This window comes from Rhopalosiphum padi, chromosome 4 (assembly GCF_020882245.1).
Source record: "Rhopalosiphum padi isolate XX-2018 chromosome 4, ASM2088224v1, whole genome shotgun sequence".
Taxonomy (NCBI): domain Eukaryota; kingdom Metazoa; phylum Arthropoda; class Insecta; order Hemiptera; family Aphididae; genus Rhopalosiphum; species Rhopalosiphum padi.
In genome coordinates this window covers 37416382-37443097 of record NC_083600.1, presented here as the reverse complement: position 1 = coordinate 37443097, position 26716 = coordinate 37416382, and the positions used below count along the sequence as shown (strand labels likewise).

The 26716-nt window shown below is 26.9% G+C and overlaps 2 protein-coding genes and 1 long non-coding RNA gene across 5 annotated transcripts; 1 reads left to right on the top strand and 2 right to left on the bottom strand.

The window, feature by feature from the left end:
* The first annotated feature begins 9987 nt into the window (after positions 1-9987).
* On the top strand, positions 9988-13953 carry LOC132930345 (cyclin-J-like). Its single transcript, XM_060996174.1, has 6 exons — positions 9988-11164; positions 11505-11627; positions 11697-11868; positions 11937-12212; positions 12877-13033; positions 13429-13953. Exons 1-6 carry the CDS (start codon positions 11162-11164, stop codon positions 13583-13585), a joined length of 888 nt encoding a protein of 295 aa, XP_060852157.1. The 5' UTR covers positions 9988-11161; the 3' UTR covers positions 13586-13953.
* A 3677-nt stretch (positions 13954-17630) lies between these two features.
* On the bottom strand, positions 17631-20870 carry LOC132929676 (pseudouridylate synthase 1 homolog). 3 transcript variants are annotated; one of them, XM_060995191.1, is made up of 7 exons: positions 20671-20870; positions 19988-20186; positions 19763-19929; positions 18874-19141; positions 18678-18778; positions 18308-18608; positions 17631-18049 (listed from the first exon to the last, which is right to left on the bottom strand). In XM_060995191.1, exons 2-7 carry the CDS (start codon positions 20143-20145, stop codon positions 17812-17814), a joined length of 1233 nt encoding a protein of 410 aa, XP_060851174.1. In that variant the 5' UTR covers positions 20146-20186; positions 20671-20870; the 3' UTR covers positions 17631-17811. The 3 variants fall into 3 exon arrangements, with proteins under 3 accessions (XP_060851174.1, XP_060851173.1, XP_060851172.1); XM_060995190.1 differs by lacking the exon at positions 20671-20870 and adding an exon at positions 20267-20664; XM_060995189.1 differs by lacking the exon at positions 20671-20870 and adding an exon at positions 20281-20664.
* A 945-nt stretch (positions 20871-21815) lies between these two features.
* LOC132929677 (uncharacterized) lies at positions 21816-24236 on the bottom strand. Its single transcript, XR_009662134.1, has 4 exons — positions 24023-24236; positions 23095-23880; positions 22914-23032; positions 21816-22843 (listed from the first exon to the last, which is right to left on the bottom strand). It is a non-coding gene; the product is annotated as an uncharacterized LOC132929677 (long non-coding RNA).
* Between the last annotated feature and the right edge of the window lie 2480 nt (positions 24237-26716).

Sequence of the window (26716 nt, the reverse complement as noted above, 5' to 3'; positions counted from 1 at the left end):
CAACAACAATAAATATGTTTATAATTATATTAATAACCAATAAATCCGAATTATTTCCTAACTCCACGGTATTGTATCATAATATTTTCCTAACTATAATTTCAAACACTTATAAAGTTATAAAAACAATAGGCTAATTATATAACATAGACCAATGCCAAGTCATCACTTCAGTGGTAACTAAATTTTTTTTACTCGAGTGCCGTTTAAAAAATTTAAGCTTTGTAGACCACAACGTAAAATTTATATCTTCGTAAATAAACATACTTATAATTTTTAGTGGTATAAAATGTAATACATAATATACTTAACAGATAGATCTAAGTTTTTAATGATTTTTACGTCATTCCGTTATTTAGACATTTAAGTTTATTGTAATATATTTTCTTATACTTACTTAAAACAAATCTATTAAAAGACATTTAAGTTTATTGTAGTATATTTTCCTATACTTAGGTACTTAAAACAAATGTATTATTTTGCGTTAGTTATGTGATTATGTTTATTATTGAATGTAGCACAATATATATATATATAATACTACATAAAAAATGTTCAATAAAATATTAAAATAAACATGATAATAATATGAATAGTTCTATCATAGGCACAAATAGTCCAAATTTCTAAGAAGTCTTAACTCTTTTAAAAGTATTATTTTTACATTGTTTAAATATACATTAAGTATATTTAATCAATGGTTTTAAAAATACATGAGAGGCATATTCTCTACCCCATCATCACCAACAACTATATTTATCGATACAGTGGCGTAATTGTGGGGGGAAAAAGGGGGCACTTGCCCCCCTGACAATTTTTTGAAAGCTTAAGGTATAATATATCTTAACCGTGGGGGAGGGGTGAAGGGGTTTTGATAATAATAAATATATTACATTCATTATACATTGCCCCCCCTAGATTTTTTCCCAGTTACGCCACTGTATCGATATACAAAGATAAATTATTATGTACGTCAGTAATCAGTAAATAAGTACATAATAATTAATATATTATATATAATTTACATTTTACATTCAATATCTCCATTTCACTTATTATTTGTGATGATTGATGAAAATAATAATTAATTGTTGGATCATATTGTTCTTTAACCAAATTACTGTATTTAGTATTACCTATTAATATTTATTATGGGTTAGTAAAAACTATGGCTCGCTGGCCGTAGGTAGAAACTATTACTAAATTGCAAATAATGCAAATAATGATAATATAGTATATTATATACATAGTATTGATTTATCGAAATCTGGAAACTTAAATAATCATTATTTTGATGTATATATTTCATAAACCTAAACAATTTATACTTCTAAAATATGTTAAAGAGGGGTATGGATTTACACTCATCTTCAAACGAATTTTTTCGTTAATACTTTTGATTAGGCTAGAATCTATCCCAGAATGTTTACTCCATAGTCCATATAGACATAGTTATGCTTCTGAATCAACATTTAATTTGCATCTAAATGAACTGCAGATATTTAATTAAATTTTCTACTTGTAGTAACTATTGACTATTGTAACTAATAATAATAATACAATATATAATTGAAATCAAAATTAAAATAGATATAAAATTGTTTTTCATAATTTGTATTACATAGCTTATGAAATTCCACATTGTGTGTGGTCATAATCACGGAAGTATAGGTATAGAATATAAATATATCTATGTAAAACGGTTATTAATTTTATTTATTTAGTTATTAGTACTTATTACTATAAAGGTCCTCGCTGATTAGTAACTAATCTAACCTATTGACTTTTAATAATGTTAAAATAAGTTTATTTCAATACTAATAACTACATATTTTAATTTTGAATATTTAGATTTTTTATTAAAAATGTTCATTAAAGTTATAAAGTAGTAATATTTTTAAAGTTTTAATTCGACTTTAAGTTCAAAATACAAAAACGTTATCCTATCAAGAATACAATTTAAATTATAATATGTTGATATAATTTAAAACTATAAATGGTTTATTAATTTTAATTATTATAGCATTTATATTTTATTTTAAGTTGTAATTGTATTATCATAACGTGTTTAATAATTAAATATATTCCTTCCCAACCACATCTATATATTGTGCCCCGTGGCCCGTGGGTATAGATTGTATATTGCAAATAAAGAAAAAAAAAGTTATAATTGAAAGAGTAGAGATGATGGTAGGTATTAAATTTAACATTTATCTATTAATATATTAATTTTCTCTGTTATCTCAATCTAAACTAAAATAATTTGATTAGTATTAAATTTAAACTATATGCATATCATATACCTATATGTACCTAAACTAAGTATCAATATTTCTTAAAAAAAAATGTCTATAAAATGAGAAATTATAAAAATAAAAAATGCCATTTAAAATATTTAATACTTTAATATCAAATAAATGAATAAATTTGGTTTTTTTTTTTTGCAAAAATGTAAGTCGTAATAATTGTATAATAGGCATATAAACACTAAACAGTTAGATATACCACCACATACACCACATTTATATTTTATAGTATTCATAGAAAATATTTATGAGGAAGTTAGTGTTTAATGTATTTATAGTTAAAACTTGTAACTTATAAATTATATAATCAGAATCATGATGGGAACCAATGTAATTATAAGCAATCCAGACGAAGGTATATTTTTAATTTATTATAAATATCTTTTAACGTTTTAAATTGAATAATACTTATAACTAGTAACTACCCAAGTATTTAAAAATTTTAAGTATAATGTAGATATCTGCAGTCGCCTGCAACGTTATATAGTGACTTAGTGACAGACGACAGTGGTTGGCAGTGAATATTTTAAACAACATACTAAGCGAAATTTTTGTCACCTAGTAGATAATATATATTTAATTACTGGGTGACAAGCCAACCAGTGCCGGATCTAGTATATTTTTTACCCGGGGCAAAGTATAAAATTAGCTCCCTCTCGCAATTCAACCCCCTCTATTATTATTTATTATTCCACTGTTATACTTATGTACCAGTTACTCTCAAAAAAAATAAATGTAAATATACGATATTTTGTAAAAATGACATTGTTTGAAATTATTCAACAATTTTATTTAATAGTAAATAATAATTTCTTATGTTTTATTTTGTTATTAATTTGTTTATCATTTCGTTTAATTAATTAAACTTAGAAGTAAAAGTAATTATTGAGATTTTCCACAGTAGAAAATCCATGTGACAAGTATTTGTACTTATTTATGTGTCGAGTTTTAATGGTATTGTTAGATATAAGTATAATTTTGTTTATTTAATACTGAATTGTTTTTTAGACTCATATCTTCCTGTCGAATTTAACTATGATTTGTTGTATAGAACATTTTATTTTAAACGTCGCCCAATGATAATTCTTTAAAAGATTAAAATATCCATATGTAGACATGTAGTTAGTGCATAACATTAGTGTTTTAACAAGTGTTTTTTTTTTTTATTTTATTTAAATTCAGTTCAATTGTAATTTAATAATTTATAATACTATATTGAATAGTAATACACATTATATAGTTAGGATTAAACATGAGAGTCGTGATATCAACCATCATATATCATAAAATTGCGCGGTCGAGAAAGATCATGTAAGTAGGTACACTCTAAGAATTGGTACATATTATTAGAATAATAATTAGGTATACACTCTATGTAATCTATATGAGACATCGGTTTAAAGTTCAGACCGATTATGTTATTAGGTTTTATAAAAACCAATACGTCGTAGAAGCGCATTTAACACAATTTCGTTTGACGGCGGTCCGACATTATATGTGTGTATAAAATATATTATCAACTGATTTATTCAACACACCCATAGTGACTTTACGAGTGGCCATAACTATCATAATCTCTAAAATTAAAAATGGCTGCATTAACTTAAAACTATTATTTAATATTATAGACGATAGTTAATATTATTTATTCCATCATAACATATTTTAGAACGTTAATACAAAATGCAATGTTTAGAGATTTATAATCGCCACATTAAAATATACTAACGGATTTTTATGAGATATTTTATAAATATTGCTAAATTGTTAAGTATGAATTATTATCCGTAAAATGGGGTAAATAGAGTTACACATCATACTCGGTAACATTTTAAACTGTCAATAGAGTAGACATAAAGTGGTATAAATTACGTCATAGATAATTATTAAAACACATATTGTATAAGCGCGCTCTAATTAATTGTTTAAAACTATTTGCACATATTACATGTTACTTGTAAATTACAAAAGCTGAGAGTGATTAAAAATTAATTGCTGGTTTATGTATATTGCATATTATATACATAAATAAAACATTGTATACTATTGTTTATAAATCTATAATACACATAAATAAAACATTCGATTTTTGGACGAGAAATAGTTTATTAGGATAATTTTAACGGTTGTTAGTAAGTTGTTACAACAAACGTTCAATAATATACAGGTTAAGTTGGTTAGTTATTGGAATTTTTCAATCATAAATCTCGTATTATATTTTAACACAAGTGAAGTATATAATCTACGAAGATAACAAATGATTATAATTTAATGCGATTTTTCAAATCAATATCACATAATTAAACGTACAAATGAAACTTGCTTAATAACCTATATAGTTGGCACCTAATAGTACTTTTGATAAAATATAATATATATATATATAAAACTACTATTATTTATCTTATAATATCTTATCATTCTTATCTTACATTCTTACATCATAGGTACTGCAGTAATAAGCAATTTGTGCCTCATTTCCAAATCTCTATACCATCGCGGCATCGCCAAAAATGTGTAGCCTATATATTATGTGTAATATGTAACTGATCAGTGATCGACTTAAGTTATTATTACTTATATTTTGTATATTTAATTGGCAAGCTAGTGAAGTTTGTTATATCCTATTGGCTATTATAGCAAGGTGAGAGAATACTCCAGTAATAAGTTTTATTAAACAGGGATAACTTGTATCTCTCCTCCATGGTGAAAAATACTACCCTTATTGTATACTAATTAATACTTATAGTATGCTAGTCCAACAAAACGTCAAGATTGATAATTTAGTATAGAGGAAATAATAATACGATGTTTTATTAGTTTTATAACGAGTACATCATTAGACGTCACACCCGCATCTACAAATTCATCTGATTGGAGAACGGAGAACATTAATATTGAGATCGGCAGTTCTAATTTAGCCTAAAAAATAGAGTCCATTGACCTGTTTTAAAATTTTTAAGTAAAAAATTTACGTGTTTACAGTTATGAGCATTTTAAAATATTTATATGTTTATGTATGTATATAATACATATAAGAATATATGAGTATACTCATAACTTGCTTAAATATTAAAACATCGTAAGAACACCGACAAGAGAAGAGGACACGGATAATAATAGAATAGGTCAATTTACGAGTAATATAATATTTAAGCTAATAATACAAAATTGAAACTGCTAAACATTAATTTTAATATCTATGTTAAGCATTAGATAGGCAACACACGTATGGGTGAAACATCTTCTTGATTATTTAAAGTTTTTTGAATAGTAATTCCCAAAATATTGACGAAAATGAAAAAAAAAATGACCAATTTGAATTTTAAAATATTGCACCGAATAATGAAAATTGACTTAATGAATATTAAATTAAATTTTATCGCCAAAACTGATATTTTTCCAAAACCACTAACCGTTATTATACTTTTACATTTTACAGATAAGCATTGGTTTTCATAACCTTATTTTCTTTTGGTATAAACGTATTTATGTATGATATAAAATCTGTATACAGATTACAGATATTGAACAATCAAGACGTATACCAAGTACCTATGTGAATAAATACGGCTACACGTAACAAAACGTATTGAATATATCGGTTTATTATATTTTATTATTATTAAGGGGGCTGCAGCACTACAATTTACTACAAATATTTTGCAAGTTTTATAATATTGGAATGGACAAAATAATATGATTACTTCCTATGATTATCTCGATGGTTTGATTGTTTGTAACTTGACACAGAAAATGCAGGTAAAAAATAGTTTGTTTGGTAATTACCTATTTCTGAGGAAATTGCTTACAGAAACACTACTTGAGTTAATTTGCAGGCAACTAAAAAAGTATCCAAATATATAAAATTAATTAATGTAGGGAAAATGTGCTTAAACACAACACTAAAACAGAGAAATATTCATTATGAATGAAAGAACCTATATGTACGTGGAATTGGAATTTATACATAATTTATAAATATATAACTAATTATTACCAAGTATTCAAAAATATAAATAATTTTATAATTACATTTTCATACTATATTCAGTATATTCCTATCTAGTAATTCTAGTAATTAACTATTATTATTTTTAAATGAAAATTCATACATAGATTCCCTTGCTCTACATAATATATTATGACCTAACTAAGAATTTTCATATGTTATTACTTATTATTATAAAATTAATGGTATTTGATTAAAACAAAATATTTTTCATGATTTCGTAAATCTATAACCGTAGATTTTTATAAGAATTTTTGTACAATATACGTAATACGTAATACACAATTCCAAAATAATAAAAATATTTACATATACGATTCCGCATGATGAAATAAATGCATCGTTTTCGTTCCGAAAAACATACATAATACCTAAACCATACTCCATAGAACATGTTTTATGCCTAAACTAAGATTATAAGTTACAATCTGTAACGTACTTCCGTATGATATTTATATCACTAATCGACTCTTCTGCCATTATACAAAAAAAAACCGATAAACTTAGGTAGGTAGGTTACTCCAAAAATTACACAAAAACGTACAACTGTAAATTATTATTCCTAGATAATATTATGTATTCTTTTCTGACGAGCATAAATAAAATATTACAGTAACTCCTTCAAAAATAATTTACAAATCATCAACCATCGTATTTAAATAATTGCACACTTATGAATAACTGTAAACTGTAGTCTATGGTTAACTATGATATGGGGTGGTTTAGGTGGTTATTAAAAAACAAAAATATTTTCAATACGCACATATATCAAGGTAAATTAATAAAGTAAAAATTTAAAAAGAGATTTTAATTTTCTACGTGATATTTAAAATATTTCTGCTCTGCTATTTTGTACATTTCTGATGGTGATAGTTTTATTATTTTAAATAGAAAGTTAAATTTTTTATTGATTTTGTCATACTACAATTTTTATCTTTCTAATTCAGAAAGTAGTCTGTCAATAAGACGATATTAGCATTATAATTTATAAGTATTATTCCTAAAAGACTCGAATTTAAAAATTTATTTTTCCTTCTTTTTTTCATTTACTTACTATTAATTTTTTTTTTAATTTGCGTATTTTTTGGTAAGTTATACGTCCCAATTTATCAAAATATAAATATTTACCTTATTCTGATCTGGATACTGTAATAAAAGGCATACTACATACTAAAATATAAATATAGACGATAATAACAAAAAATGAAAATAATCCTATTACTTCACAATATAATGCTACGAAAAATACATTTGTATAGGTTTCGTGAAAACATAACATTCACAAGAATAACAATTCCAGATTATTTTTTCTTGTTTTATATTTTACGATATTTTAAGATTAATTTGTCATTCTGATGCCTGACGTCTTCTCAAAATTTGGCACTTGTGGCCAATGACCCCCTTACCGCCCCTAAATACGTCACTACTCTTAAGCCAAAAGGAAGTAAGCATAATGTTGTAATTTTGAGAAAAATAACTTTTTCTGAATCATGGTTAAACTTTAAAAAACCTTTTAACACCTCAAAGCGTAAATACATACTTTTAGCTCAGGGGTATATATATCAATATTCAATATTATTGTTTACAGAAGGAAAATGCAGTATATTATGCATATTGCATATAATTAAAACGTGTTACGTGTACAACATTGAACGATTTATATAGTAATAACTAATAATAAGTAATAATAATTTACTTATTGATATTAAAACAAGAAAATAATATATTATAATAAACAACATTTATTAATAACACAACCATGATAATAATATTATATCATAGTCGATGGGCTAAACCACAGTTACAGAATTAATAACACCCACAATGTTAACAATAGGTATCTTTATAAATTATTATAAATTATAATGTGTGATAGTATGACATTCTGTGATATTTATAACATTTTTGTCAATACCTAGTACTTACTAATCGAAAGTATCGTGTATGAAACAAATAGCTTTAACGGTATTTTTGCTAAAGAATGAAAAAATGCGTATTAAAATAACAAATATTTTGTTGTAATAATAATTTTAAATTTTGTCGCTTACTGCCTTTTGGCTTAGGAGGGCAGTAATGACGTGTTGTTGGTGTTACGATTGTTACTAATCAGTTATCGCAATTTATACGAACATTACGAACACGTGAAACTTGTAATCTATTAAAAATGTAAAGCATAATATTTTTAAATAATAATACAATAATTATTATATTAAATTTTTATCAATTATTACTGACAATTTACTCTTCCCAAAAGCGGTTATTATCAACAAAAATTAATGTTGATTCATCGATATTACGATTATGTGAGTTTGGGCAGTCGATATCTTAATGTTATGATCGATAAACGATAATATATTTTTAAAAGCAAAGGCGGAACAGGAGGGCATTCATATGAGTGTTCATTTTCTAATTAACTTAATAACTTAGCTAGTTAAAGCAATATGCATCTATTTATATTGTAAAACAATAAAATTTAGATTTTTTTCAGTTAAATTGAAAAATAATACGTTGAGTATATAGTTAAAACTACAATTACCTAATTAACAATTTTTTTTTGCTTGATCTCGCTGTATAAATACAATAATTTAAAATAGAAAATATAAATATTCCTAGATTTAATCATTTTGTTGACACAACTACACGAATGACGAGTAATTGCCTAAATCGCTAAGACAATATGTGCAACAACAACAACAATCAGAGAGCATGATAGAATGCAATTTCCATGTTTATGTATCTATCATTTAAATATTTAAAACATTGAAAGTTGCACTGAATAAGTGTTACGTGGTTGGTAATTAAAATAAAATACTTCTTTTAAACCGAATAGTTAAGTTAATATTTGTCTCCGTATTAACTTTAAACTTTTAGAGTTAAGACAATATTGATTATTAACTAATAATATAACTTAGCGTTAACGTTTGACTTAAACTTAATCAATTCGAGTAAATTTCTGTCACAAGTTGTCTATCTTTGTTTAAATGTCCGGCGCCACATAATATGTATGCACGCGATTTTTCAAGCATCACATAATATACTGTGTACTGTGCAGGTTAATTCGAATATACATCAATATTAATAATATATTATTGAGACTCGTTACTTAGGCACAAACACGCATTATATCATCGTAATGTTTCGCCACTCGCCAGTACCAGTCCTCTTCGGAGGGTAGTTCGGTAATTTTGCCAAACGCGCATTACAGCGGGTCGTCGACACACCACCGTTAAATAACATATAAGCGGCACGGATTTCCTTTGTTCGGTTACCGGGTATCCAACAAGTGGGAGGAGGACTGGTGCTGAGTATTCTCGCTGAGTGTACGACCCACGTCTCTGCACACCACCTGGCCGGCGTATCCACCTTTCCCGTAGCTGAGACCCGAGGCTCAAGACTATAATACACAATGACTCGAAACCGAACAAACGACCGTGATTCACCGCGTCTTGGACTACGCGCCGTCGTCTCTCGGCCACCTGTTCCACCTGCTCGCGGGCTCTCTCCCCCGTCTACAACGCAATCAGACATATATACTCCCGAGGGTGGCATATCGTAACTATGTATCGTAATACATTTAGTTACAGAGGTCTCTAAAACCGTGTTTCGTTTCGGTTTCGACGAGGTACTTGGTCCGCGGTCGCGACTGAATCTAACGCAGCAGAGCGGCGAACGGGGTTTTTGGTTTTCTTCGATTTGTGTCTAAGAACAGAGTTCTAGGGTGGCGACTTTGTGGAAAAAACATTGAGCGGGCAGGTTATTAGAGCACTGAAAACCCGTATGTCGTGCACACACGCGTCACCGACGTCGAAACTTTCCAAAACTCGTGTCCGCGGTTTCGTGCGCGTCTAAAAATAAACCACACGACGGGCGAGTTGACGAGACACGATAAGACAAGTCTCCATCGTTGTATACGATATCGCCGTGCGCGGTTTACACGCGGGTCCTTTAAAGCGGATTTGTAAAAATACTTCTGGAAATAATCGTCGCGGACGTCTAAACTAGGATGTGAAACCGATTGATTCGTTTCGCGTTATCTCCGGCGCGTGTACGAATACCTCTACCTGCCGCGGCCGTTCAATGTGCTGTATACGGGATCTGTTTTGTCGCGGCAATCCGCCGATGTTAAGTTATTACGACGTGATAAAATCGTAATAATATAATAACGTGTCGCCGTCGCAGATCGCTATCACCGGCACCGCAACGTGTAGTGTGGCTTGGCTTTATAACGTGCACATCTACCTAAAACACGATAGACGATATCGAATATTATCAATAATATTATTATTAGATACCCACTTGTATGTGTCGGAAGCCCCAGTCGGACGAGCTCACGGCCCGGCGGGGGTACGGTATCCAACGCCGACGACGGGGTACGACGACCTACGGTGTCGGGTAGCAGCAGACGCCAGACAGCAGTACATCGCGATCGTCGTCGTCAGTACTCAGTAGTCAACAACTCACTACTCGTCACTCGTCACTCGTCCGTCGCGTAGTAGCCAGCAAACAGCCGGTTAGGGATTCACACGTCCCCGCAAAATAAATAGTCCGAGACGCGTTTCCGAGTGACGAGTGTATTTTTATTTGAATTTTTGTTGATCGGACCGGCATACGGACGACGACGATTCACATTCAATAATATTATTATAATTATATCCAACCAACGCATTGTTATTTTTTGTAAACCGCAATAAATCACTTCAACATTATTCACCGCTGGTCTCAACAGTGGCTTTACAACCTTAAAATCGAAAACTTTACAATCATTTCTGGGAAGTTCGTAGTCAGCAGCAGGACTAACGTGATTTGTTATCCACCACGGTCAAACTTGGTGCTTCGCTATAATATGGTAAGTGACTGCCTTCTCTTCGGACGTGGGATATCGTGGATGTTTGCTGTGATTTTTCCTCGACCACATGATGCGTTGTCTTTTAAAATTAAAAACAATTTGCTTAATTTGGCTTGCATTAGATGTTCTATTTTAGGATTAACTGTCGCCGAAAAATAGACAATACTATTTTTGTAATTTGTTGGAAGTTAATTGAATTTTTTATTTTTTACTTACTACTAATGATACCACATACCATACTATACTTGTGCTTTAGTGTACCAAAATATAGTATTTTCTTATTAGTGTTGAATGGTTTAACTTGTGAGTAACTGTGGGACTGATTTAATATTTATTTCAGGCATTGAATCATCAAAGACGTACTGATAAATGGTGGGAAACAGAGTATAGTGACAACATACATTCATATTTACAGTACCACGAAGTTAAATGGAGGATGGTTTATGGAGCTAGATCACCACAAGTAATGCATACATTTAATATAATATAATAATAATATTTAGACATTAAACTCTATTTTATTATTATTTAGATTCATTTGCGACCCGTGTTGTTAAAAACTATTAGAAATATAGCCAAGACATGTGAAATGTCAAATGTATGTGTTCATTTGGCCGTCACCTTGATGGATTTATTTATGGATAACCATGATCTAAAATTTGATACTATCATGCTAGTCTCGTTTGCATGTTTAACATTAGCTGGTAAGTGCCTTTCTTACCATTTTTAACTATCAATATAAAGTTAAATAAAATTCATTTTATTTCCATAGCAAAAATTGAAGAGCATTGCTTAAAAATACCAAAACTAAATACCATGCAGAATGTCATTAGTAAAGATGTAACAAATTCACACTTTCGTAAAGTAGAGATGAAAATTTTAATGTTTTTCGAGTTCAATGTTGCGATACCTACAGTTGCACATTTCATTGAATTTTATAAAGACCATTTTTTCTGTGATAATGATTTTTATCATAATGAATTTGCATGTATTTTAAAAGACAAATTCAATAGAATGATTCTTTCATACCAGGATGCATCATTGGAAAGTTAGTATTCTATATTCATTGAATTCATACATATTTTATGATTTAATTATTGAATAATATTGTTTTTAAATACTTATTATACATTTTAAGTTTAAAAAGAATGGCTTGGGCTATTTAAGATTTATCAGTTTTTGAATTTTCATGAAACTTTTATATGGTTCTTTACTTTAATTAATATAAGTATATTTTGTATAAGAGTAGATCAAAACCAATATTAATTAGTATGATAACCTTTAAATTTAACCCATGTTTGTTTCTTATTGACTTTATTATAATATGCATATATGATTTATATTATATGCAATTTTTGTAATGTATTGCATTACTTTGTATGGAAAAAAACATTAAAAATCAGACAGCATACTAATATTACACCTCTCGTTAATCACAATGTACATTGTATAGTAGCAGATTACTAACGTTCCTTTTCATAAAAAACAAAGTATATTTTTCTAAGTTTTAAAAGATTTGTTTAGAATGATAAATTTATCTACAAGTTTTTCTTTATTAAAGTTGTTCTTAGAAATCAAAAGCTAAAACTAAGCAATGGTAATTTAACTATTTAAAACCACTAGAAATATATCTGAATATATTTAAAATTGTATAATAGTTTAATATGTGTTATGTAATTATATTTAAAATATATTATGTTTGTATGTTTCAGGCATAAAACTTATATCTTATAATCCATCAATGGTTGCCGCTAGTATTATTTTAACTACTAGGCATACTTTAGGATTGGTACCATGTTGGACTGCACAATTACGAAAAGTGACAGGATACTTAAAAAAAGATCTCGTGCAGTGTTGTTCTCTATTAGGGTATTTTTTTTAATTATTTTTATTATAAATTTTATTTAGTGATTTTTTTTTATTTTAACATGTGTGAAATGAAGGTTGAGCTTATTACTTTAATAATCTTGGCTAAACTAACGCACGAAAAAAACTATTTTAAGTGGACATCAATTTTTTCTACAAAACTTATAGTGTTATTATTTTTGATTTTTATAATTGGTATTGTCAATTTGAGTTTTTTTATTCAAATTTTATTTTTATGCTTACCAATTAAATGAATGACTTATTTATTTTGTTTCAATAAATGGTACAATCGTAATTAAAAATAATTTTTCTTTTGATTTTTTTAACCAACATTTCTATCTTATATTTTATTTGTAACTCATTGAATTGTAATTACTAATATAAACATTATTTTGCAGAAGAAATGTCATGCAGCACAGAAAGTTTGTGCCAATGGATGAAGGATATCAAAGTTCTTCTCCTGGTTTTCGATCTCCAATTATCATGGGAAGTAAAAAGAAAAGAAGTCACATTGATGTACCAAATGTAATTTTATCAAAACGAACAGCATTCTAAAACTTTTACAACTGTGATAAGTTATCCTACAATTTATTCCTATTTTCCTTCTTGTGTACTGTGTCTTTTCACAATGCCTATTCTAAGCTATTTATTTATTTCTACTATTTAAAAAATATATTGTGATATTTATTTATTCATAAAGCTCAATTTATTTTATGAGACTGAATTCTGTTTTGTTTTATTGGGTAATTTATATTTACTATTTTTTTGTTGTTATAAACTTTAATTTTTATTTATTTATATTTATTTGTTTGTGTAGATAAAACTAGTTAAAAATGTATTCAATCATTTATTATGTAATTGTCAAAATTTCAAATTTCAAAATGGTTTGAATATAATTGTAAAATACAATTATGTTAACTGAACATGCATTTACTTTTTCATAATTGATCAACTTCCTCTAATTCAAAGCCGTAACTGGGGGGGGGGGTCAACAAGTAATATATTGTAAGTATGGCCATATTTCAGGGATAATTATAAAATTATTGTTGAAAGACTCTGTGTAATAGGCATACTTAAATTAATAGGTTATTAAGTTATTATTTAAATTGTTTTTTTCAATAAGTACTTCTTTATGTATAAAATATTACTATTTGATGCATTTAAGCATTTTGATTTTCAAACTTAAAATTTTTTTGTTACCTACATATTATTTTGTATAATACAATTATTTAGCTTCTCTATTCTTAGGTTTGGATTAAGTAAGGATGCCAGATTTTGAAATTCCTAAACATGAAACATTTATATGGAAATAAGTATATCTTCTTTTTTTACTTAAATATTTATTAATACAAAGATACAGTATACGCATTTTCTCTCAACTTATATTAATTGGGACAAGCTGAATAACTGGTATGTATCTTTAAAATCAGAACTAATGACGACAAGCCTAGTATTAAGGTAAAAAAAATTTATGCAATGTATTCTATCTATGTTCAAATTTAATTAATTGACTTCATAATTTTCCATAGGTGTAACTAGATGATGGCTAAGTTGAGCTTCCCTTGCCCCAAAAATAAAAAATAATATATTTATTCATGAAAAATATTGCAGGGCTGTATAATATATTTATAAACATTTGACAAATATAGTTATGAGCCATTATACGCTGTTCTATAAAAAAAAACGTATTAAGTAATAGTAATTAGTGTTAGTCATTTTACTTTAAAGGCTACAGTTAAATCTCTTTTTTTTAAATTGGAACCTTAATATCTTATGAAAAAATTATGATGTATAAACACTATAAACTATAAATATTTATAATATTTACTAGTACTATAAGAACTAAGAAGTTAAATATTTAAAAAAAATCAATACAAAATATAATAAAAATTATTGTCACCCATTAAATCTTAAATAGATCTAACTTTATGTGTATGTAATTAAGACACTAACTTATAAATAATATGTAGTCAAAAAACATTCATATATTTATTAAATGTAATTTTTTCTTGGTTCATCATATAGATCATAGAATGTCGAGTAACACAATTATAATTAAATAAATTATTTTTAATTGATTAATTTAATTTTTTATTTACATCCTTGAATTAAAACTGGCCAATGCACATATACACTAAGAATATATTATTATTTATTACCAACTGAATTATCATAACCAATATTGGTAATCCGAAATTTAAAAATTATTAAACATTTATAGTGTTCAATCTATTTAAAAAACATAAGTAACAAAATACTTATCATCATTTATTTTTGATACATTTCTTACAGTTTTAACATTATTAAAAATAACATTGATTACAAATATACAAATTAAATTTATCCAAAATTATTAATTACCAACATCTAGACAAATTTAATAATTCAAAGAGTATTATATAGATTAATAGAATTAATTTAGTTAGGAACATTTAATTAATAATTAAGAAAGCAACAGTTATACTTCCAATATTAATTTTATCATACACATATATTTATATACAATATAGGTCAGTATTTGTATCAGTAATTAATGATTACATTATATTGTTGCAGAATTTAAGAATATTTTACACATTTCTTACTTTAGGGATAAAGATTATAATATCATCAGCAAGAAAAATAGCAAATTATAACTATAATATATGTCTAACCTCACAAGGCAAAATAGCATTATGCAATTTTTTTGTTTTGGTTTCATTGACGGACATCTAATGCAGTCATTATAATGTTTCAGAACATAGATATTCTATTTTATTCCCTAATTTTTTTCTTATAAGTACTTGTTCTGAAATCCCAAAATGTCAAGGATCTTGGAAGACTTATTTTAAACATATGAAAAATAAAAACGTTAATATCATACATTTTATTTTGTATTATTTATTTATTTATATTCTCAATATTTGCATTATTTGGATAGCATTGAATGAGTTATTGGGCCATTTCAAATGTACTTATGTTATATTGTATTCATAATCATAACAGATAAATATAAGTTCCAATAATTTTAAAGAGAACTATAGTTTTTCAAAATTTTGCCACATAGTCAGATATTTTTCATATTCACACATTAAATTTATTACCTGAATCTCTTATATTTACATTTTAGCCATATTTAGGACACTTATTTGCAGATGGCTAGGTAAAAATTACATTTTTCAATTGTTTTTTTGTTCTTTCTGAGACTAGTCCCGATTGCTGAATTTGTGTTATTATTTATAAGCAAAACATTCCGATGATATTCCTTGACATTTTTTTTATCAAATATGTTCACTCAGTAGTATTAGCTTAACATACTCCGTGTAAGATGATCATAGCAATAACTAAAAGTTACAAAAATAACCACCATCATTAAAATTGTGTTATTGATAAAGTAATTCCTTAACACTCAAATGAAATAGGTATTACATTGGTATTACATTAAAATATGGAATGTTTGATGAAAATTGAATAACTAAAATAATTTTCAACCCCTATTGTAACACCAATATAATAATATTTCAAACTTTTTACTTTACAATTATACACATTTATTGAAAATATATAATTTTTTTTTTTGTATACATAATTAGTTAATATTTTTCAAAAATAAATATTATCTAATTTTGAATTAAAGAAGACAAAATCAACTTTAATTAAAAAAACATGTTTCATTTATTCTGCAAAATCAAAATCAAATAATGTGATTAAAACAATTTAATTAAAGACATATAAATATACATTAATCAAATCAGCACAATAATAAAAGTTATGTTTCGTTACGTCATTATAATCCTGGTTTTTTGATTAATATAATTTACTCAAAATTGAAAATAGCATAGACACATAACTATATTGAACGGTATATTTTAAATTCTACAAGAAACTAGTATTATGCATGTTAATGTTTATATGGCGGGTAATGAAGAATTTTATAGAAAGTTTATGTAAAAATCAAAAGAATGTTTTGCTTATCAGTAATTTGACAAATTTAATAATAAGGATTAGGATTAGTCTAGAGAAACACCAGAAGAAAAATTCATCTGTATACAACTACATTTGAAAATGTGACAAAATATAAACTCAAGAATAATATTCAAGGATTTAAAAGATATTTAGACCAACACAGATACATTTACAACAAAAGAGTTCCACTTTAAAATTCTGGTAACTTAATAATTTAGATGATTTTTAAATATAAATAAAATAATAAATGCATACAATAGGGTTCAATACCCAATATTTAAATTTAAAATAGAGAAATTATGAAAAAAGATTGTAGAATTCTTTTTTTTTAATTTTTGTTTGTAAAAAAACAAAAATGGAAGAGCAACAATGCCAAATTAATATCTTTGGTATTTAAAAAAGTTCTTATATCTAAATTGGGAAAATACTGTTTTCAGATTCTGCAACTGTCCACCAATAATTATAGTAGGTAATTAAATTACTATGGTATATTACCTTGACTTTAATTAATGTGCTAATTTTTATTAAATTTATATTTTTAAATTGTTTTAATTATCAATTACCAATACTATTGATACAAACACAATGTTCAAGTAATTTTTATTTTATTTGTTTTAATTAACATATTAGAGTTGATTAAATAATAACTAAAAAATTAGATGTTATTTTTTTTATTATTATTAAAAGTTCGACATAAAGTTGAATTGTTTTTTTTTTGTTCAAACCAGATGCTCCCATTCATTAATAATTTTTTAATATATAAATATTAAATATATAATATTAAAATCTATACTATTATTAATGTAGTACACTCCTTTCTCAATTAAATTCAAAAGTTAATTATTTTCTGAACTCATTGCTTGAGCAGCATCTGCAAGTGTGGAAAGGTTATCAGGTGGTACCTCTCTATTTGTATCAATAGAATGCTGTTCCTCTTTTTCAATTAATTCAGCTGCCGCCTGTAAAGATGCTAATCCTGGACTATTTATTTCATTAACATCTGTTCGCATGTGGCGGTGTTCTGTACGTACTTCAAATGTATGTAACGGTAGCTGTTCAAGCCATAATTGCATACTAGAAAAAAAGACTTAAGGTTTGTTTACATTTTATAATAGTCTTGTGATATTTAGTTGTTGCATATTGAAATAGATTGAAGGAGTATTCACTTATTGCTGTAGCACTTAGAAAATTAATTTGTTTATTGAATTACACGCATAAGCACATAAGTTGTAATACATTGTGATATATAGAATTTTTATAATATTTTAAGTCCAGAATCTAGACTATTTAGTAATAATTTAAAAACTTTATAATATTTTTATCAAAGGATACGAGCTTTCTTCTTTTTCTACTTTTATAATGGTTGGTAATATGTATTTAGCTCTAAATTCAGATACTTGATCATTGAGCTCAACAAAATCTAAGCGTTCATGCATACCATCATTACCAAATTTTCCATTATATTTATCATAATGTACTTCTTCTAATACTAAGCCTAAACCTGGAGCAATAGGTAAATCAAGACGATCAGGTTGCCATGATCGTTCTATCACATCATGCTTGGCTACACCTCGGCAAATAGCAATAATAACACCAACCATTTTACGAATCTGATGAAGCATAAAACTTTGTCCTAAAACCAAATTAAATATAATATATTAACATTCATTCAATAATAACAAAACATTATTGTAAAATTTACCTCTAACATACAATGATATTAATTCAACACCATCTTTTTCATATGGTTTATCACAGTAAAAACTAACCATGTACCTTTGTGCACTTGGATCACCTGGTTTTCTGAAAATAATCAAATCCAAATTTAAAATTTGATTGACAAAATAAGTGTTTATGAGCTTAAAAAAAATTATCAATTTATTATTTTTTTAACTTACTTTTTAGAAGTGTAATTATGATAGTTGTGGCATCCTAAGAAACTTTTAACAATTTCATTTATTCTATCAATAACAGTGGCATCAATCCGATAATTAAAATCAATGGTAGCTTCTGCTGGTGCAAAAGCAAAAGTTGGACATGTGTATGAATATGTTCGTCCGTCACAAGAATTTTTACTGTTGAAACCTTTGGTTGTTCTTCTGATATCTAGAACTCTGATTTGCTCTGGTAAAGCAGAATTAATAACTTGTTTATCTACATCTTCGGCTGAAATAGTTAAAAACATACAATTTAAAAATAGATTTAAATTAAAAATTTCAATACTTAAAATCAGAAAGTTAAGCTGCAGCACTAAAAATAATAAAATATACTCATAAAAATGACAAAATATGAAAATATATTTTTTTTAATTATGTTGCGTCTTCTTAGTTTATAGTTTTTATTTTTATAATATAGTTATATTTTATTCTAAGGTAATAATTTGTATAATGCATAGGTAACCAAAATATTAATTACAATGTTATATATTAATTATTATGCTATATTGAATTAATTATCAAATTGGAGAAAAAAATTTATAAAAATTATCAAAAAAACTAAAATACTGAAGGTATATAAATCATTATAAAATTTTTTTTTTTAATTTTATATATGCATAAAACAGTAGTATGTAGTATGTACTATATAGATTTTTCAACAATAATTTGAAAAAAAAAATTAAAAATATCTTGTTTCAAGAGCTGCTTAGTATTTTTAAATTATATACATTTGTTAGTAATTCCTAGGTCATTATAATAAAGTAGTTTATGTTGTACAAAAACAAACATTAACATAAGTAGGGTGATAAGTTGTTACAAATAATATTGTTTAGTATTAAAAATAACTTACGTAATAAAAGTGAAATTATTTGTCGCAGAGCAGATACTCCTTTGTCGGTTCTAGCAGCACGCTGAAAATTCATGGTTTGAATTTGTTCAAAACCTTCATCGGTTATTAAATTCTTTGATTTTAATGCAAGCAACAATTCTTCTTCAACTGTTTTTGTCCCCTTATTTCTACAAGTGACAAATATTAATTAAATTATTGCATTTACAAATATTATTTTATAATTACCTCTGTAAACCCAAATATCCTTGTCCAGAGTATGCCAATAATATGGCACATTTTTTTCTTTTGACCCTAGGCTCTATGCACAATTTTTTAGTAGCAATATTCTCATCGTCCTCTGAAAGTGGATGCTTTTGATTAATTATCGGATCAGACACCATCATGCGGACAGAGAATCGAGTTGTTCCAAACGATGTTCGACAAACTATTATAAAAGTAAGCAAAATACGTATAATTACACAACTCTAAACCTATATTACTCATATTTATATAACCCTGCAATACCTATTACTGTGTACCTGAATTTATGGGCAACAAGGCTTTGAGTAAATAACGAGTGGACAATACCATTTAGCGCAATTTGTTTCACTTTCGAAAAATACAAAGTATACAATAAGTGTATAATAAGATGTTTTTGATTTATATAAAAATATTCTAAAATGCAAATTTTAACAACCCAGCATCGGCAAGCCCCAGAGCGTTCATCAACTTTTAAACTTTCTGACAAATCGGCAAGATTGCGCGTTCGTGATAATATAGTTCGGCGAACACACCATATTTATAATTTATAGTAGTTGATAGGGAAATCAACACAATTTAATATTACAACAAACATTTTGAACTATACACATGCTTAAAACAAAAAAATTTGCTCCCACAAGGGGATATTAAAAAAATGTGAAACTTACATTACGTGACCACCGAACGGTTACCGCGTTAATGGTAACGCGCAATGAAGCAATGTAGGTACCTATAAAAAACCTTCCGGACAACGTTTCTCGAACAACCGGTTAAGACGTGGCAAAGTGTATATTATTTTAGACATTGTGGTTTGTGGCAGTTGCCAGTTCATTGGCAATTAATTATTTAGTAATAAATACTTTACTATTTTTTAATTTTTTTTTCTTTTCTTTTATTATTTCTGCCACAGCAGCGACATCAACAACCGCCTAGTCTAGACAATTGAATTCTCCCCACCACAAAATTGTGAGCGAACCATTAAGAGAGGGCGCAATGGCCGCAATGTAGTGAAAAAAATAGGGCATATAAACATGGTTTCGTACTTCAGTCTTCAAGTGATACAGCCTATTAAAGGGGCTTATACTGCTTATAGTAAAACTACCTATCAATTATAAAAATATAAAACTTGTAGAGGAGAATTTTATCAAGAATTATAAGAAGCCCAATTTTTGATATTATTTTTATTAGTTAGTTAAATAATTAAACGATAAAAAGTAAAAAGAAACTTGCTAATTTACTATAAAATTTAGGTTTATATATATATTGATTAATTAGTAATTAAATCTCATCTGAGTTCAGAAAATAAACTGCCAGCTTCATTGACAACTAGTTTATATATATTTAGCAATATTAGTAGGTATATTTGTATAGGTATTTTATTTAAAATAATATTAATTTAATTAAAATTTTTTTTTTATTTAGCTCTAAAACAGGTGTCCTAATAAATAATTATAATAATAAAAAGGTATAAAGTGGTAATGCTCTGCTATACGCCTATACATTTGGTGACGAGTAGGTCACTTTTATAGGTGTGTTGAATTTGAATTTAAATCTAATTTTAAAGATATAATTCGTTTTAAACAGAAAACTATTCTAAACAGAGACAGTATATTATATACGTTCAGTGGCGTAGTTACGGGAGGGCGCAAAGGGGGTGCTTTCCCCCCCAACCTCCCCTGAAAATTAACTTTTAAACAAAACTTGGTAATTTAAAAAAACTGTAACCAATGCGTCAGTAAATTAGTAAAATATGAAGTTTCAAATTTACATGAAATAAAAATAAAATCATTAATAAAATACACAATAATTAGTAAATAAAAATATGTGTAAATTCAATGTTTTAAGTAAAGTAATAGATACATACAAGATTTCTGGCAATATTAAACTTGAACTGCTTTTGTTAATGTCTTTATAAAATAAGAACTAATATAATAACTACTTGGAGTCTTTTTATAACAAGTCAAAGAATATTTTTTTTCAAAACTATTTTATTGTAATACTTTATAAAACGTTAATATTTCTCGTTTCTTGATATAAATAATTATTTAATTGGTATTTAATAAAAAAAATGTATGCAAGGTAACTATAAGATAAGAATAACAGTGTTAGGTAATTTTCCACACCACCTTTACTATTAAACGACGTACAATAACATTGTCCGTATTGTTTAATAACTTTATGAGGTATTACACGAGGCGCGTTTTTTTATTGTGGTGTCCCCAGTAGGCCTAATCCACATCTTAAGCGAGAACGCATTATATGTAGGGGCGTATTTAGGTAGGGGCTTTGGGTCCAGTTGTCCAGAACGGCAAATTTTTAAAGATTTAGAGGGGCGGCAAATTTTTATTTCGTACTTTTTGAGTACTGGCGCAGTGACGTCAATCATTAATATTTTTCACAACAAATGTGTGCCATAGAGATATAAAATACTATATAGTATTAATATAACATGGTATTCTATGGTATTAACAGTTTGACCAATGCGCGGCATAGAAGTTTTTTTTATTTAATGGGGGAGAGGCAACAAAATATGTGTTGCCCTTATCCTAAAATTTCTAAATACGCAACTGATCATATGAATGCATTCAAATAATAAAAAAAAATATACAATAACTTAAACTATGTTGATATTAATAATTTTATATAATATAAAACGGGTAATGTGTATAATATGTGTGTGTTGCCGGCCGGCGATAGTCAATGTGTTGGATGAGTGGATGAGAGATGAGCGCTAATGCGTAAGGGGAAACTTATACTATAATGCTGCCAATCTTCCTCCGGGTTGAAACGAAGCCGAGTGCCGACACTTTTCCCATCAGCTTTGTGACAACTTCTTCTTCACTAATAAATATTATATAATTATATATAGTATACTGTACCTACTACGATTCTAAAAGTTATAATATATTACAAACAAATCCTTTTGATAGTTGATTATCAGTTGAATTTATTTTTGCTGCTGCCAGACGTCCTCCGTGTTGAAATACAGCCGACACATTTTCCATCAACTTTGTGACAAATTCTTCTTCACTAATAAATATTATATATAGTATATTATACCTACTACAATTCTAAAAATTATAATATAATACAAACAAATCCTTTGGACAGTTGATTATCAGTTGAATTTCTTTTTGCTGCTGCCAGACGTCCTCCGTGTTGAAACGAAGCCGAGTGCCGACACATTTTCCATCAGCTCAATGACAAATTCTTCGTCGGTGGATAGTCCATGGCCCAGCCAAATGTTCGGTTCCTATAAAACTTCAACTAATGTGCAGATTAAATGTAATTTAAACTTATAGACAAATTTTAATGTTTAAGAAATCTATATTGGTGTTCTTTTATTTTTGAATTTAAATTAATTTTAAATTTTATATTCATAATTTATCAGTTAAAAATGTAAACAAGAACTAAAAACATTATAGTATATTGCAGTTTAACTTTCTGTTCGGTGGCCACCTTTTAAATTCCTCACTCTCTTTTATAAGAAAGTTAAACAGCACAATAACTATAAATAATATAAATTTAAACATACACAAAGACGAACTAGCTATGTGATAAGTAAAAAAATTGAAAAAATTAGTAATTTATCGACTTATTATTAAAATAAAGAGAACACCTAAAACCGTAGTACAGTATATTATCTGATAAAAAACCATAAAAATTAAATATAATTTAAGTAAATATTCATAATATACTGTACTACTGCTCAAAAAATTATAGTATTAAACAAACACAGCCTTGTGACACTATTATATTGTTATTCAGATGATCTTCTTATTGATGCTGCCAATCGTCCTCCGGGTCCGGGTTGACATTATACAAGGATATTGCATAATTATTTCAGTTTTTTTGTTTTTCCAATATTATGGCAAGATCTGAAATTATTTTACTATTTACCACTCATAGTACCAAATAAATCCATATTTGCTACAAGAATTCATGACAAACTATAATATATTTTATTTTAAGTTTAAAAAATAATTTTAATCCAAAAAAAGAATAATAAAAAAAACTTACCTAAGCGTCGACTCTTCCCGGGAAACCTAGTTGTACCAATCTACAGTGTATACGGACTACGGAGTGGTGCACCGCCGCCGAAGAAACTCCAAATTTTCTTCATACGATCTTCATCATGGTTCTAAATGGGAGTATAAAGATATTTTATGAAAATAAACAGAACGAAATGAAAAGGAGAGTACTTGTCATGTACTGAAGACTGTTGTTTAACGACTGTTCATTAAGACTATTATAAAATTGTTAATAGTCTTCGATGAAAGTCGTCGATTGTCGTATGCCACAGATGACGAATATTATAATATGATAAATCTATGGTTTTTTTTATACTTTTATAGAACTCTTTATGATATTATACGATCTATTTTTCTATTTTAGTTGTTTGACATATTAACGTAAAATTGAAACATATAAACTATAGACCAAATCTTTATAGATATTGCAAAGTATTAATATTTTATTCTAATGAAGATGATTACAAATTATTTAATTTAATCTATGAAAATAGTGAACTAAATAAAAATAATTATATTATTAAGTATTTAAAAATAGAATTATGTTAAATATCGTTATGTTTCTGAGTTATTATTTCTACATTATTTTTGTTCTAATCACGCAGTGCTTTAACTTAATCTTACATACCTATTACATTAGATGCAATCACCTCTGTCTGTAGATATTGTGTCTGAAGACACCTATCATAATAGAAAAAAATGCATACATTTCGTTTATTGTGGTTTCTTGTAACAAATAGTACCTAGTCACTAGTCAATGCTTAGGGGAATCAATTTACTTTTTTAACTTAAAATAAAATATATTCATTTTTATGAAAAATCCGCTATCTGGATGATGTAATCGATGTAGATGCATATTTTATTAATTTATATATAAATTATATAATACTGAACTTCAAACAATCATAATATAAGTTTCCAGTGAGCATTTTATTTTTGTTTTTGCATTAAAAAAACTAATGAGAATTCCTGTAGAATATTTTAAAATTGTAGATATAAAAAGAAAATATTTATATGAATACTAATAAAAAAAATAATTTGAACATTTTAAAAATTTTAAAAATTTGTAATAATAAAAAAATAAAGAACATGGTTTATATATATAGAGTTTGAAAATATTTTTAAAATAATAACATAAATAAGAAATACTCTCATAAAAAATTAGTTAAGACTTTAAGTTATCGGTGTATAAGATTATTTGTTTTTAAACTATGTATAGTATTATAGTCTATAACACAATATAAAAATCGTTTTACAAGAAATAGTTTTTTTTTTAGATGAAAAATTAATACTCAATAAGTCATAAAATATTGAACTTCAGTCGTAAAAAATAATGTGACTTTCCAGTAAACATTTTATATTTTTATATTTAAAAAAGCTAATGAGAATTACTATATTAAATTTGTATATAAAAAGACAATATTATATAAATATCAATATAAATATTGACTGATGAGGATCACTGTATTAAATTTTAAATCATATTTCCTATATCAATAATTTGTATCGGCTTAAAATTTAAAATTTAAAATTATTAAAATGTTTTTATAATCATACAATATATAAAAAATCATAATGTAGACAGTTGGTATATATTTCAACATTCTATGATTAGCATTTTTGAATTAAAATTTAGTAAATGAATTAATTTTGTCGAAATTATACAAGAGTATATAGCATAATGATTCCAGTTTTTCCGATATTATGAAAAGATCTGAAATTTTTTATTTTATTTTACTATTAACCACCCAAAGTACCTATTAAATATATCATATTTGCTACAAGAATTCATAACAGATAGAAAAAAAAACTAAATAATTTTAAAATCTATATACATTCATTGCTACGTCCAGGATCAAAGGTATAATTGACGAATTTATTTTATTCTTGGCTATTTTTTAACTTTAACCTTTTAGAATGCCATATTAACAAATTCAAAACAGTTTGCGGACCAGATAAAAATAAAAATTTTATATTCTTAAATTATTTACTACGAAAAAAAAATATTATCTAGAACTTTAAAATAATAAAATATTAAAAAAAAGATTCCATCGTTTAAGAATTTAAAACGGGTCGTATACAATAACCCGCCGGTTGCCGACCAACTACATTGGACGATCGGAAATAAAATATAGGTCTAAGTAATCGGGGTGGCAGCTTGTACAAGTCAATAAATATTTATTTAAAGTATAAAAATTAAATTTTTTACTACCCTAAAATTATAGGAAAATTAACCTACGCAAGTATCCTTCGACGCATTTCGGCGAAATCAAGCTGTGCCATATTAAAGTTCAAACGTGCACGCAGCCACCGAAGAAACAGCTAGTTTATTTCTTCATTTGTCTTCTTTACACTTCGGAATGAAATCATTGAAATTTTTTATGAAAATGAGAGTACTTGTCATGTACTGAAGGCTGTTGTTTGACGACTGTTCAATAAAATTATTAGAATGGTTAATCGTCTCCTACAAATGACGACGATTGTCGTTTGCCATGGATGTAGTAGATGTGCCTCACATATATCATGTGCCATGATAAGTATTATATTACTGTTTTTTTTATAGAACTCTTTGTGATATTATAGGTTTTTTTTTTATATTTCAGCTGTCTTGCAGACGAAACTTTTGATATCTAATTAATTTCATACGTAAAATCATAATAATTGTATATCCTGAATTTTTTTT